At 44.2% G+C, this 15,596-nt stretch overlaps 1 protein-coding gene across 1 annotated transcript in view; it reads right to left on the bottom strand.

The window, feature by feature from the left end:
- Positions 1–4,496: 4,496 nt before the first annotated feature.
- ncor2 (nuclear receptor corepressor 2) overlaps positions 4,497–15,596 on the bottom strand; it is a 92,164-nt gene continuing 81,064 nt past the window's right edge. The window contains exons 38-46 of the mRNA XM_080466668.1: positions 15,056–15,552; positions 12,814–12,935; positions 12,432–12,586; positions 12,164–12,298; positions 10,571–10,713; positions 10,401–10,454; positions 9,101–9,280; positions 7,515–7,694; positions 4,497–7,435 (exon numbers count right to left, since the gene is read on the bottom strand). Coding sequence (XP_080322794.1) covers positions 7,230–7,435; positions 7,515–7,694; positions 9,101–9,280; positions 10,401–10,454; positions 10,571–10,713; positions 12,164–12,298; positions 12,432–12,586; positions 12,814–12,935; positions 15,056–15,552 — 1,672 coding nt within the window. The 3' untranslated portion in view covers positions 4,497–7,229. The remainder of the gene's footprint in view (positions 7,436–7,514; positions 7,695–9,100; positions 9,281–10,400; positions 10,455–10,570; positions 10,714–12,163; positions 12,299–12,431; positions 12,587–12,813; positions 12,936–15,055; positions 15,553–15,596) is intronic.

Genomic DNA, 15,596 nt, shown 5'->3' with positions numbered 1-15,596 from the left:
GACCAGGTTGTTCTTTAGCTGACGGTGAACGGCGGGGAATCATTGCACGATGTGCAGGTTTTCTCATCGGGGGGATTAAGAGTAGACAATGAGGAGGAAGTATGTAGCTCTGCTCTGTCACAGCGTCTCAGTGAGGAACAAACTCGGCGCCCGTTCACTTCTCCGTGAGAGACTTTAACACCAAACTTCCCGCTGAATCCGCCTTTTTCTTTGGTTTTCTGTCCGAGCATCTCAGTCTGTACGTGAAGGAACTCGACCCGACGCTGCGTCAACAAAACCCCGAGGAATGTCTTCACAAGTAGAGACTTTCATTATGCCAGCAATAGAATATAACACATGTTGACATGAAGTATCTTTTTTTAATTTTTAGACAATAAATCAAACCTGAATCATCTGCAGCTTTTTTATAAAATAATAATCTAAAGTCTAAATAGTTTTATTTTACCTTCATGTTGTGCATAAATACACTTAACAGCAGCTCAATGAAAAGCACCAGAGATTATTGAATGAGGCAACGAGACACGTCAAACCCTGACCCTCAAACATTTTCTCCCAAATTCGTTTTATTTCGTCGCAAATGTGTATTTCTGAGTTTAAGTTGGGATCTTGTTGTGTTCAGAAGAGGAAAGGAGAGGCAGAGCGACATCGAGAGGCGATGAGGGAAGGAGAGAGAGCAGCAGTAAAGAGATAGAAATGATCTGCTCTTTAAAAAACATTTTAAATAAAAGGACATATATATATATATACATATATATATATATATATATATATATATACCGATGAGGAAGTTGAAGAAGATGGTTTGATATAAAACTGAAGTTTCTAAGAAGATGGACTCTGGTAAGGTGTCGATGGTCAGCGAGACGTCAGAGAACGACGACAGGAAGTGGACGGGCGTCAGGTTATTATCATTACTTTTGTTGTATTTTTTTTGTTGTTGTTGTTTTTGTACCTTGGCGGGTTTCATGTGAGATACTTTTGTGTTTTCTAACACTTGATTTTGTTACTGTAAAATATTTTTTTCCTGTTGTATATGTGGCATCGAGGCACTTCATAATTCTCTTTATATTTTTGTACGTCATTTGTTGTTCCTGTTCTGATCAAAGAAAATAATTTAAAAAAAAGATGTATTTCCTCATTGAATTAAAAAAACAAACAAAAAAACACTATTCCCAAACCCTACGTTTGATGTCTCCAGAACACTTTTTGTGCTCGCTTGGGATTGTAGTTCTTAAATCTAGATTTATGCACAGAACATAGAGGCAGTAGGTGTAGTGGTTAACACTGCTCCCTCACAGTTAGAGATCACAGGTTCGATTCCACCCTGAGCTTCGGTTGGGATCAACTCTCCAAGCCGGCAGCATAGAAAAGAAATGAAAGGAAATCAAAATAAGCAATAAACTCACAAATCTGAAACACATTCAAACACATGCTGTGGGGTTGTTGTTTTTTTTCAGCCAGACGTCAATATCTGATTTTAGAGCCTTGCTCATAGTGACGATACGGTAAGATTAATATGTCACGTCTCCCTTCTCAAATAAAAGCTTCTCTTCTCCCAGATTGAAAGAAAAGAAATCCAGTGCCAGAATAAAAAGAAAGAACTAATAGAAAGTCGATGTAGATGAAGCGGCATGGCTCGGTTGGTAGCAATCGGAAGGTTGCAGGTTCGATTCCAATCTCCACTTGTCCAAGTGTCCCAGAGCAAGACACTGAACCCCAAATTCCCCCCGATGGAGTGACAGCCCCCCCCCCGCATGGCGGCAGCCTGTATTGATGTGTGAACGGATGAATGTGATTAACGATGTAAAGCACTTTGGAGCTGCTCACTCGGTTGTAGAGCACCATAGGTGTAAAGTCCATTTATAAAGCTGCACGACATTTAAATAGTGAATAAAAAGTGCTCTTTCTATCCATCCTGAACCCCTCTAGATTCTATGCATGCATGCACAAAAAGATGAAGATATGTGACGTATATTTAATGTTTTGCTTCAGAAAAGAGAAAAGTGAAGCGTGCCAATTTAAAAACAAACAAACAAACAAGCATTCTAAAGGCAGCATTTAAACCAAGGACAGCAACACAAGGTGAGCAGAGGAGCAGAGCAGAGCAGAGCAGAGCAGAGCAGTAAATTGAGGCCCAGGTTCTAACATCTCACCCTCTACCGGAGCACAGACTGTAAATTCAGGTGCCGCTCGTCTTGTATGTAAATCCTTGGCAGGCTTTAAATATCAGACTGAAGCTAAAATAACAGCGGCTCCTGCAGCAGCTCGTCTTTTGGACGGGGCCTCTGCAGCAGCTCGCATCGTTCAGCGCCTCATCCGTCTCTCCAGTGTCGGATGAGGCCGAGGTGCCTCCTGACGGCGAGGCGGCGAGGCTGAGAGCGGGCCTCATTTGTCAGAGCCGGTTTGCTCAGTGTGAATAAATCCAGGCAGTGAGAACGTGAGGGTGAAGCAACAGGCCCACGGCGCCAGAATCACAGGAAGTTATGTGACGCGTCACGCTGAAGTAAAAGCTTCTACCTGAGTGATATTTGAAAATGAAATTGTCAGCTTGAATTTTGAGTTTGGGAAAGGTGAGCCGGGGAGTTTAACCTCACACTCTTTAGATTCCCTGGTTTGTCTCACTCTCTCTCTCACACACACACTCAGCCACACTCTCACTGAAATTCATTTCATACCTTTTTAAAAACAGTCATCAGTGTTTAGACTATTTAGCATCAGATTCTGGATCAATGATATAAAGAGTAGAGAGCCTGGCTGTGAACACACCCAGAGAAGAAAATAAAAAGCACAGAAAATAAGTATCCAAGTATCTGAATTATAAATACTGCAACGACAGACTACAACTACGTACTAATAATACCAGTAATAGTAAAAATCTGACAATAAAACCACGAAGAAGGAAGAATGAAGGTCAAAGGTTAAATATGTTTCAGCAGGAGGTCAGGCAGCGAACAGAACTGAGTTCTTGGTAAAACCGGTTGTTATTTTAATGTTGAGATCGAGGGAGGGCGTGTCGTCGGCAGCCGCTGAAAATAACTAAAAAGTTATTTGGAATCTAACTTGGTTACTTTTAAAAACAAGTAATAAGTAAAGTAACTAAATTACTTTTTAAAGGAGTAACTAGCAATCAGTAATCACATTACCTTTTCAAGGTAACTGTGGCAACACGGTAATTATTGAGAAAAATAGACGTAAAGCAGAAACTTTCTATTATAAAATGACACATTGGTTTCAATTGATCAAAAGGTTCAAATGAAATAATATTTATGATTTCAAAGTAAAGTATTCAGTCATACTGGTACAAGAACTAGATAAAACTCATTAATAGTCAGGTAAATGTGACAGGTAATACACTCAGGTGAGGAATTTATTACTTTCATAAGCGACTGTTTAAAACTCCAGGTAGACACAAAAGGTAAATTATGGACTTTTTCAATTCAACTTCTCTTGACGCAGAAAGTCCTTGAGATCAAATCTGTTTTTCAAGGAAGGGTATGAGCAGCAGCTGCTTGCTTCCACAGAAATGTTAAGTTCGAGTTTAGAATTTATATTGTAATATTACCATGTGACCTCTGGGCCCATGAGAAGAAAACTTCACTTCATCCACATTGAAAGAAAGCTGCAAAAAAAAAAGAAAGAAAAGCAGAATAGAAAGTAGACGGCAAATATAAAACCGCATTTCGTGGACATATTGAGTCCAAAAATATTGAATTGACTATATAATGAATGGAAAACCGACTCTGCTCACAGGACGGCCGACTTCATCCCAGTGTGACCTTGACAGACTGATGGGAGTTACGTAAGAGGACATCTGCGGCGTCCGACCTTCACTGCAGCAGGAGGACGGTGAAGCGAATCACAGGGGAAGGATGAATAATCAGCTGCTCAGAGCTGCAGCCTGCCAACCCGTCATTTACAGATCAGTTTATAGACACAGAAGCACACCAACTGTTAAGAGTCTGTCACTGATTAACCAAGCAATCGAGAACATACAGACTGCACACCCAGTGTTCAAACCATGGCACTTCTGCTGTGCGTCCACAGTGCTAACCACTGCACAGAACAGGAAAGGCCCACAGGAAGTAAAGAAAGATTCCTTAAAAGGTCAACTTGATCAACGAAAGTAAAATTGGATGTTTCTGCAGCATTCTTCCACCCAGTGCACCATCCTCAGTTCGACTCTGGTTCTGTACGGAGGACGGGCTTTCTCTAAATGTTGGAATCGAGAATCGATTAGGAGTTTACCTTCCTTTGCTTATCGTCCACTGGGACCGACTGCAGCGCCTCGAGACGCTCAGATGGAATAAAGTGATGCAGAAAAGTGAAGCATCTCTCCATCCTGCTGCGTTCAGACCGAAGACACACAAAAGCAGCCATTCAAAGTCAATCTAAATCTCTACAATTCAAACCTAAGCCTCTACCGCCCCCTGCTGGAGTTTCACCTCCATTACTTCCATAGAGCCCAATGAAGACCCTTTGAGACAATGAATGGCAAGAAGCTTTTTATTTAAACATTAAGGCAGTGTCTTTTTTTTGTTTTTCATTTTTACACTGCTATCCACAAAGCTTGCTGGTGGGCATGTAGAATTTTAACCATGTGAATATTTCTTCTTTTTTTTTTTTGTAATACCAACCTTGAAGCAAGCCACATAAATATTTACATCTCTTCAGTTGTATATACAATCCTTGCTATTATACAGTGGGTTATAATAAAAAAAAAAAAAAAAAATATGCACAAAATGGTTGAACAATGTATATGTATATGTCAATCCCACCCCACCCACCCCTGGACAGTCCAGGGAAACACATCGGCATTCAGTTTTTGTCCTTTAAAGTGTGAATGATTCATTTGACTTTCTAATAAAACACGGAGCAAACGGCAGCGACAAGAAAAAGGATGCAAGTTAAAATTCATTTCATACCTTTTTAAAAACAGTTATCAGTGTAGGGAAAAGCTGGATATGGCTTTAGTCTATTTAGCATCACATTCTTCAATTTTATCCATGGACCAATGATATAAAGAGTAGAGAGCCTGGCTGTGTTTTTGTTTTTTCTTGCCTCGTCTGATCAAACTGTGAACCTTCCTCGGGTCTCTAGATCGCCAAAGAAAAGATCTGCTGAAACATGGTTGAGATGAGCTTTCTGCAGGTGAGGCGTCACCGTCATGATCAGGTAGGATGGAGGGAGAGGAGGTAGTCCTATAACAGTCTCGCTCGTGTTGTGAGAATCTGCTCCAAAAAGTTCCACAAAACAAAAATCAAACCAGACGGAGGTGAGTGTCTCTGAACCATCGACTGCGCCCTCACACGAGCTTCTCTGTGTCGCCCTCACCTTCCTCTCCAAACACCCCGGAGGTGTGGTGAAGTACATTTCAAGTAGTAAGTGAAAGGTCTCCGTGGAGACGGCCCGCCGAGCCGAGCTGCCACAGTTTTTGCTCGGTTTAGTGGATCTGATGAGTGAAACCGTTGAAAGCTAAGGCAGTGATGGATTTGGAAGAAAACACACACACACGCGCACAAAAAACAACAAAAAAGGATGTTTCTTTACATTTTTTTTTGTTTTGTTTCAGACTTCCCTGTGTGGACAGTATAAACCAGGCATGGGGGGGCAAAAAAAGAAGAAAGAAAAAAAAAAGAAAATTGTGCGTCACTTGGTAACTTCAGTACTGTATATGTAAAATAAATGGCACTTAACACTAGGAATATCTCATAACTGTACAAAACCTGCCTGGGTGTGGAGTCTCTACCAGGCAGTCAAAGGTCAGAGGTCAGGCTGTCACAACAGCTCCCAGACTGGGTTCAAGCGGGCCGGGACCCGGCGCCGCCGTGGACCCTGGGGTCGTAGAAAGATGGCTTTGTCACCTCTTTAATGCGAGAAAAACTCCCGAATGATGCGGTGGAATTTACCTTTTCAGCAGCTTGGCGGTCGTCTTGCGACCTGCTCCAAGCGGCTTCAGTTGTCCTTCACCAAAAATGTGATTGTCGCTTTGAGTGTGGGCGCGCGAAACAATAAAAGGTGGCGAGGCCAAAAAAAAAAGAAAAAGAAAAGAGAAGGGTGTTAAAAGGACGCATCCACAGAGAGGGATTCTTACGCTGCGCGTGAGTCTTTTCTTTCTCACCAAGCCCCACCAAACACAGATTCTCAAAGATGCCGTTGTGAACTGACTGACAACTAAGTGCTTAATATTCAAAAAACTGCTTCAACAAACACAGACATGGTTAATATAAAAACAGTGAGAAAGTGTCACTTGTCTCAGTGCCATCTGTCTGGCAGATCACTTCCCCTTAATGTCAGCAGGCCCCCCAAAATATACCATGACATCAGCATTGAACAGCATGTTTACCCTGTAAACCAATGATATGACGCCCCCCCCCCCCCCCATAACAATCTCAGCCCCACAGATTCTTGTCCCTACCCCCCAAAAAAGATACATCATTGCAGATAAGAGACAACAAAATGACACCGTTAAAAGTTCACCATCAAAATGTACTAAAGGTCTGAGCTCACAAAACACAGGACTGGACTGACAGAATTTAAAGGAGGAAAATGGAAAGAAAAGAAAAAGAAAAAAAAACTAAAAGGAGGAGGAAGAATAAAAATAAAAAGGATGTTTTTTGAGTCTCCTCCTGTCGCCCTCGCCGTGTTTTCTTTGTAGTGGTAGCAGTGCGCAGGCCGCACGCACCCGGAGTTCACCCAGAAGAATCACGGCGGGGTCCTCGCTCGGCGGGGTCCTCGCTGGGCGGGGCCGGCGCTCAGGTTCAGATTTATCTGTCACCGGAGCGGCGGGCTCCATGTCGACCTCAGAGTCCCCGCCACTCCCCTGTGAGCACGCCAGTCCGGGAAGGTGCACGTCAATGCGTCTGTGTCGATAAGGCCAGTGAGGAAAAGTAGCATTTAAAAAAAAAAAAAGAAAAAAAAAGTGATTTGTCCTTTAGAGTAGTCCTGAAGTGAATGCATAACATGTAGGCGCAAACACAGACACACACTCGCGCACACAGACACACACACACATGCGGTGAGGTGAGCAGCAGTGTGTCACTTCATCTCTGCTGCGAGCGCCGCCAAGGAGGACGCGATCCTTTCTGATGCAGGTTGGAATGGCGTGTCGGTCCCGCGGACGCCTCAGCGGGGTAAAGCCGTATCTGTGTGTGAGTGTGTGTGTTTGGCTGCAGCATCACGGAGGTGGTCGACTGTCGCGGGTCCCGTCGTCGTGCAGCGCGTCTTTCCGTTCACTCGCTGTCCGACAGCGTCTCGTACTGAGACATGAGCAGAGGCTTGGGCTCCTCCTCCCAGGACCGACACTGTCCGGGCCCCGGCCCCGCCCCCGGGCCCTGCTGGCCCCCCTGCTGCCCGGAGGACGGGGAGTGAGCCGACACCGTCCCGCTGGGAAAACGCATAATCAGCGGGTTGCACGGGAAAGGGGTCGGCGTTGAACCTGCAGGAGGCAGAGCGGAGGAGGCGTTAGAGGGATCCCCTGCGTCCGCTCGGCGAACAACTTCAGAACGGGTTCACACCTGCAGAAAGAGGCCGGTCCTCCCAAACACGGTTGTTGAGCGGAGTCCGTCTGTTGCAGTCTCCTTCTGAGTGGACCGAGGACACCGAGGACGGTCTCTCCCCGCCGGACAGACCCGGGCCGGGGGACTTGGCCTTACGCCCGTTGGAGCGTCCGCTGCCTTTTAAGGACTTTGCCCCACCTGCAGAACAGAAGAGGGACACGTCAACCTTTTAGTGCTCATAATTCAGGCGTTAAAAGCAAAAGCAAAAGGTTTCACCTTATCCTCCTGGTCCAATAATAAACCCTTTTTATGAAATGTGTCTGAACAAGTCCACTATTCAGCTCCTGGTGTTACGACAAGTCGTCACAGTTTGTGAGCGTTGGGAGTTTATCTACCGAGACGTTATGAGCTCAGGTGTGCGTACTAAACTGGGACTTTGTACAGTTACAAGTACTGGATGTTACTGTTAAAAATACTGCATCTAAAATGTTCTGTACGGATGAAGCATGATAGGAGGAGCAAGTGACATAAAAGTGTATAAGCAGGAAACATGAAGGCGGTTTTCTGTCACTGCTATTAGATGCTCCTTAACCCTGCGTGTTGTTGACGTCTTCATTTAAACAAAGAAAGTGAACATCTACATTAAAAAAAACAAAAAACTTTGATCTTTTTCTAAACGTCAGCAGAGGAACTGACATTCAGAACAACACAGTAACTGGTCGTCTCTAGAAAATGGAGACTTGTTCAATATACTTGTTCAAAACTGCACTCAGACCTGCCGTCGTCTCGCTGCTTTGTTCTGAAGGTTTTCTGTGGCGCCGCACAAGAAATCGTGCGACTTGTTTTGTTTGTTTTTTTCTCCCCTAGACAACCAATCTGGACTCATCACCCCTGTAACCATGTCTATTTGAAGTTTTTATTGTGCGTCACAACAGACGGTGTTATTTTATGTAACCTAACGCACTGCAAGCTCCTCGGGAGTATTTGAGGGTCACACACACAGAGATGTGATTGCTTGTGCAGATAACTTTATGTACACTGGATGTCTTATATTTGTCAATACACAACAGCTTTGAGTGCTTGGTGGCTTTTTCTGAGAGGAATGATTGCAATGTGTAAACATAAAGAGAACAGCTCTTTGGCTGTGACGGCCACAAAACGTTGGTCAACGTCACAGAAGCAAGGCGTGACCAGGCATAACAGCTACATGGATATAATTGCAATTATGGCTAAAGTTATAAACATTTTCACTTATTATTTATCTCATACAGACTATTTGTCATTTTAATTTGCTAAAACCGACTTTGAAAACTGCTTTTTTGAAATTGGCTGTTGGGCTGCAAAGACTTGTCACGTCCGACATCGAGGCTTCAGCTACAAATACTCTACATCACTTCAAATAAAGACATCGCTTCGATTTGCACAAAGGTTATACACGAGTTGCATTATGGGAAAAAGTTAGATTATCGATTGAATCCGATGCAGGAAAAAAACCTCTGCTGTCAATATTGTATTCAAGCAATCAGAATCAGCGTTAACTTGTTGGGATCAGACATGGAGAGGATGATGCTGAATTTGACGGCTCAAAGTCCAGGAGGCGGCACCTTGTGAGAAAGAGTCGTCGCCCCGTCCGTCAGCAGAGTTCATCGGGTTAGCAGCGTTCGAAGGGGAACGTTCCTCTGGCTCATCATATTTGCCCATCAAGGCCTTCCTTATTATGGCCTCCAGGCCGATTGAGTTGCCTGGAGCCTCTTGAACAGGGTGGCTGCGGACACTCACGGGTCCTGTGGATCAGAGGACAGTGATGAGACGCTACGATAAGCAAGATCAGTCTGGGACGAGGGGGGGGGGCATACATATCCAGCGCTTAATTATGAATTAAAATCCTGAAAACAAGGGCAGAAGAATGAGATCATGAAGTGTAAAGAATAGAGCTCAATGACACACTTTCACCTTCAGAATATGAAATCCCAGAGAAAACGTGAAGAGAGCAGTACAGCCACATCTATGCGTCACTGGAGAACGTATGAGCTGGCAGTGACTAAAGAACGCCTACATGATTCACTTCAATGGTAAAATCGACTTCGATACACGTTTTCACCGTTTCAGCAGTCTGGTAGCACTTCACACCGTTACTCACATCCATATATCGACCTGCATTAACCAGGCATTTAGGGTCTCGTTTCTTGGCCTAGAAAACGAGCTTGAAATTGGAACTGTACTTATTTCCCTTTAACCAGTGGATATTGTGCAGACGGCACCGGTGCTCCCAGGGAGGAGCTAATGTACGTTTTGTACATCAAACATAACATTATGACCGCCTGCCTAACTCTGTGCAGGCTCCTCGTTTTGCTTGTCGCACTGTTTTCCCCCCCCAGTCGAGCTACAGTTGCTCTTCCGTTGCATCAGCGGCCGCTCTGCTCGTATATTAAGGAGGCTTGAAGCAGGTTAAGAGAGACAACGATGTATGAATTACCATTTCAGTGAAGCACTTTTTTCTTTGTACCTGAAATGATAATCACACGTCGTTTTGGGGCTGCAGCTCGATTAGAGAGCAAGTTGAGCATCATCCAATATCAATTTTGGTGCATCCGTCCACGCCTCAAAGAGTCTTTGAGCGAGACATTAAATGCTGAGTCGTCCCCAGAGCTGGTCGAGCGCATCGCAGGGCAGCCGTCAACATTAGTGTGTGAATCCAAGTGTGAATGTGACTAAAGGTAAAGTGCTTCAGGTCTGGTGAAAGCAGTGGAACCGGATCACCTGACTTGTGACTCAACGTGCTTTTATGAAGAACTTGAGGTGCATCTTGTATGTTGTCGCCACAACAAAATGTCCTTATTGTTGTTTACTGACATGTTTTGTCTCAGAAATAGTAATATTGTATTTAAATATGGATGTGGTTACCTGCAGTCGTAGATGCTGGCATATTGAAGATTTCTGTTCCTGGCTGACCAGCATCTGAAATTGAGAAAATAGATCCTTTTTATATATAGATAAATCTTTTTATGATTATTTCAATAGAACCACAGGTTGAGTTCTGGAGTGTTGTATTAGTCTCAGAGAGTCGAACTCACTGAAATCACTGTCGTTTCCAACTACGGTCATCTTCTTGATCATCTCCTGCTTCTTGGACTTGACGATGGCCGAGGTGCTCTCGGTGAGCTTGCTGAAGAACGCTGGAGGCTGAGAGGTGTTGGGGGGGGAGCGGGAGCCCATCCTGCAGGAGGCACAGCGGCACCACATCAGCACACACAGTCATCACACCCCCGCTCTGTTCCGATAGTTCAATATTATGTCGTTTTAATCCAACTTGGTTTAATGGTTAACTCTTTACATGGCTCTCATGAAGATATTTGAAAGTGGATAGTTTCAACCTTTTCAAGTCGGAACACATTTAAGTTTCATCATTAAAGAAAAAAAATCTCTGTAGAAAGTGTAAAGCTTCCCCAAATCACGTATTTCTTGATTTATAGATTTAAAACATGTATGATTGAGAGATTTACACTTGTTTTTTTGTTGGGTTTTGCAAGAGATTATAAAAGCTTGTCGACACAGCTTGTGCACTATTCATTATTGTGTACTACAACACTGCCCTACAGATTTTAAATGAAAGCGTCCCACACTTAAAGTGGAAGTGTTTCGTCATCATAAGGCAAATTCTAATAATTCTACACAAACTGTAAGCTGCTTCTTTTTTTCCTCCCCATGTCTTTTGGGATCGTCTTTTTTTAGAGGAAAGAGGAATAAAGCAGGTTATCAAATATGGCTGATAATTATCTGTAGGCAAAGTTTAAGAATAAGCCTTAATAATTAAGTACATTATCACAAATGTTAGAATTAAATAACATGTTGTGATGTTCAACCATCCACTCCTCAGATTGTGGGTGTTTCTCCACTGCCGTCGTCTCTCCTGTACAGCAGTGTAACATTCACGGCAAACCTCCTTGTTAAGGTCATTTCTTTTAATTAATGTTTGACGAATGAGCACTGAATTTGTTGCAATACTTATAACACTTTGGCGGCAAAAATAGCCGAAACACTAATATGGAGAAGAGATGCAATTACGTACGTAGTGTAGTGGCCTGTGAAAATGGCCAATGCAATAAATATCTGACAACCAGCAGTAACCGGGTGGAAATGAGCAGAAAGCGGCGGGACAAAGTGCAGGAAATGGTCACAGTCCACAAAACGGAGGCTAAAGAAGACACACAAGCTTGTGACAGCTCCCGTATCTCGGTGAGAATGAATCCAGTGTTTCACAACTGGGACAGAAACTTAATTTCTTCGCATGAATCTGAAGTTTGGAAGCCGGGAAGGAAACAGCAGCCAATGGCCGATCGTTCCCAGAGAGAGAGAGAGCGAGAGAGCGAGAGAGAGCTGGCAGTGTCACCCCTGATAAAACAAGGCCACACTCTCACAGTGGCAACCATTGACCACCACTTCCTATCTGACTGGCCCTGTGTTTTGTCGCCAATCCTGAGCAACTAGACGAGAGGAAGCCAGAAGCCCCAAGAGGCCAAACCTTTGGATGTTGTGTTAACAACACAAATAAACGAGATGATTAAGGCCAGACTTTGTTTAAACACTGGAAAATATTTGACTTCAGCTTGACTTGATTTCCAAGTGATTTCTGTGAATTGGGTCAATAATAAAGCAGAAGGCTTTACCCTTGCTCCCCCTGCTCGCTGGAGTAAGACGACCCTCCCTGGGCGTCATTCTCAGAGTTGGCTCCAGCCGGGGACACCGGTTCGATGCCATCATTTGAAAGACTGACGGGTGGTGTCTTTGAGTGGAGGGGAGAGCTGGAGAGGACACACAGGGAAAACGCAACATAAACAACATGGTGATCTCCAATAAGTTGCACCAACACAAATGAAACGTATCCGAGTCTTTGCTGTAAGCAGGGTGGAGATCACCTGCATAGCCGATTCTTACCGGTCTCTGTTTCGTTCCCCCTCAGAGTAGCGGGACCCCTGGGCAGACTCCTGTGAAGTGGGTGGGGGCTGGGAGGCACTGGGTGGACGGGTCAAGTCCAGGATAGGCGAGCTGTGGTAGCTCTGCTGCCTGGTGTAGTCTTTAGTTATCACCTCCTGTTGGCGAAAGGACTCATTTACGTCAGACGTTACACAATAGCGTGTGGCATACAGACAAATTACAGGGTTTCAATTTGCATCATTTATTGTCTTTTACAATTTGTTTATCACATTACCTCAACTTGTTAGTTACACTGACATCACAACACCATCGCGACAAAATAATCACTTGAAATCAGGTTGATTTAGCTGGACATTTGTAATGCTGTATTGAGTGTGCTCACGCTGATGTGCTGTGCCAAAGTGACCACCCTTTGGCTGCCTTTGACGCAGGGGGACGGGGGCTGTTGGCCTGGAGACAGTCGCTCCTCAGACGGAGGGCGGTACAGACCTTGTGGGTGAGCAGCTGAGAGTTGCATCCAAATAACAGACAAAGACACACACACACACACGCACGCACGCACACAAAAAATCCCATCCACACAGGTAAAAATTAATCCAGATTTCCAGTTTGAGGTGACACAATGAAAAACTATAAAATGTCCTGAGGAAAGCATGCACTTCTCAAACGTGTGTTCATCCATCAACACTTAAAGTGGATGATCACTTTGACACGTTTCATGACACATGAAAGCACAAAGGGCAAGCTTTCCTACAGAAACGCTCCAATATGCATGTCTGAGTGTTTGTGAGACAAGTTACAGCAGATCTCTTCTTTATTTTTAGGATGTACTCTGCATACAGACTTCAAAGAAAGAGCCTTGGCCAGAAATGATGCTTATATTAGTCTGGTTTTGATTCAGTGACTTATAAATTAGGAAGTTAAAAAGTCACGTAGTGTCTCACAGAAGACCACGTAAGTTAAGACTATTAAGAGACTTGAATGGAGATGATTCCAATCATACTGTCAGCGTACTGAAGCAGTATGTCTGCAGACTGACTAAAAGCCCATTTCCAGCCTTTTTCCCTTGTGCCATGTCTCACTACGTGTTCTATTACACAACACTTGCACTGCAGCACATGTGAGAAGAGGATGATGTAAGATGAGTGTGTGTGTGTGTGTGTGTGTGTGTGTGTGTGTGTGTGTGTGTGTGTGTGTGTGTGTGTGTGTGTGTGTGGGGGCGGGGGGCAGGATTAACTGTATGAGCTCCCACAGAGGACTAGTCCCCCCCCCCCCCCCCAGGGGTTCAGGCGACAAGATGCTGTGGTTTTTGTTGTTAGCTAGCAACAACATAACAGACACTGGGCTTTTTTTTTATTTTTTTAGAAGCACATCACCACAGTCTGCAGTCTACAATGAGGTGACAACCTACTTATCTGTTCAGAGGAGCATGTTTTCTGTTTACTACTGTACGTTCGAGAACATTGGCTCACATTTGAACTCAGCATGCAGTTGTCACTTGCCCTGAAGCCTGCTACAATATACAGATGTGATACATTGCTCTACAAGAAGAAATCAACAGAACAAAAATCACATTCCAAATGACAAACCCCCCCCCAGAGGCTTGATTGAGAGAAATGTGTTGAGCGTTTGGCGTGTGTGAAGAACGAAAACAAAGAAGAGAAATAAAACGAACAAAACAAATCTGCATAGATTACAGTGAGCCATAAACAGGGGACATGCAAAGATTTGGAGGGGCAGAAGCTGTAGTACCCCCCTCCTCCTGGATGGCTGAGAGTCTCCTCAGTCTTTGCCACTTTCTTCACCATTTCTCCTTTGCAGCACTGGTTCACTCTGGGACCCCAGGGAGTGACTACGTTGGCTGCTAAAGCTCTTCATTAAGTTTAAAAATAAAATAAAAAAATAAAAGCACAAAAAAAAAATACCAAAAAATAAAACAAACTTCGGACCAATTGTCTCTTCTTATTTTGTCATCTGGGTTAAATTTGGTCATTGCAAAAAAAGAAAAAAAGTATCCCAGTACAATGTGTTTCAAATAGGGCTTTTACTGGAAACATTGCCTCATAAGAGATGCAGTACAGAAGCACAGCCACTGCATTCATAAAGTCCACGTGTGTGAGTTATGCCCACATGCACGTGGTTAAAGATTCTGTTTAACATAAGCAGCCGAATGGGAGGGAGGAGGGGTGCCACATGTTCAATTCAAGTCACGTCATCTATGAAAAAGAAATGAAGATAAGGAGCAAAGGATGCTTTGCCTCAATCTCCCACCAGCTATCTTAAAGGACACCTAGGATCTTTGATGCTTTATCAATCAATGAAACATCAAGCTGCAGCTACTAATTTAGTGTCAGCCAGTCAAGGTCCAATTTGGACAGGCTATTTATTATCGTTTTCCAGGGGGCACCCTTGGTGGTCTTTAAGTTTGTGAAGAAAAAATATAATTAAATAAAACGGGGGAAAAAAGAAAAAAAGAGCAAAATTATAGCATTGAAATTGGAAAAAAAAATGTAAATGAATTGGGCTGATTTGAAAATGCCAATCACCACAGCGTGCAAAAGGCCACAGACTGACGGGGGAAGGTCTGGGTGATGAGGGGGACCCTGGGATCCAGAGCGTCTTACCATCAGTGGCGCTGCTGGCAACAAGCGAGCCCGTCTCTGGCATCCCCGTTTCACAAGAAATTTGATGCATAATAATCGCGTTTATGAAGTTGGCCGCAGTCATGGTGGTCTTACCGAGTGCTCGGAGCTCTTGTTCCTGAATGGACATCGGTTTGTTTTGAGTCTTTTCCCTACTAGGTGTGCCGCTTTCTCCACGGCCAGGAGGGTTATCCGACTGGGGAGGCAGCAGGTGTGGGGTACGGCTTGTAGCCGAGGCATAAGAACCTGGGTAAAGTCCTCCCGGGCTGGGGTTGGACAGCTTGGGGTCAGATTTACTGGACGACCCGTGCTGGTCCTGCACATGCTTAGGGAGACTTCCCCTGTTTTTGCTTCCATCACGACTCTGTTCTTTGGCCACACTCGAGTCCATGGCAGGTAGGTAGCCATCGGGAGCCACACCTGTCCTTTGGGGGTGGCCAGAGTAAACTTGATAGCGGGACGACCCAGGGGGCATGGACCTGGCAGGACAAATAAAACAGTAAATAATCAAGAATTTTGTTTT

Source organism: Lipophrys pholis, assembly GCF_963383615.2.
Source record: "Lipophrys pholis genome assembly, chromosome: 7".
NCBI classification, from domain to species: domain Eukaryota; kingdom Metazoa; phylum Chordata; class Actinopteri; order Blenniiformes; family Blenniidae; genus Lipophrys; species Lipophrys pholis.
Note: the sequence above shows the minus strand (reverse complement) of the source record. Positions and strands in the feature narration are given on the sequence as shown.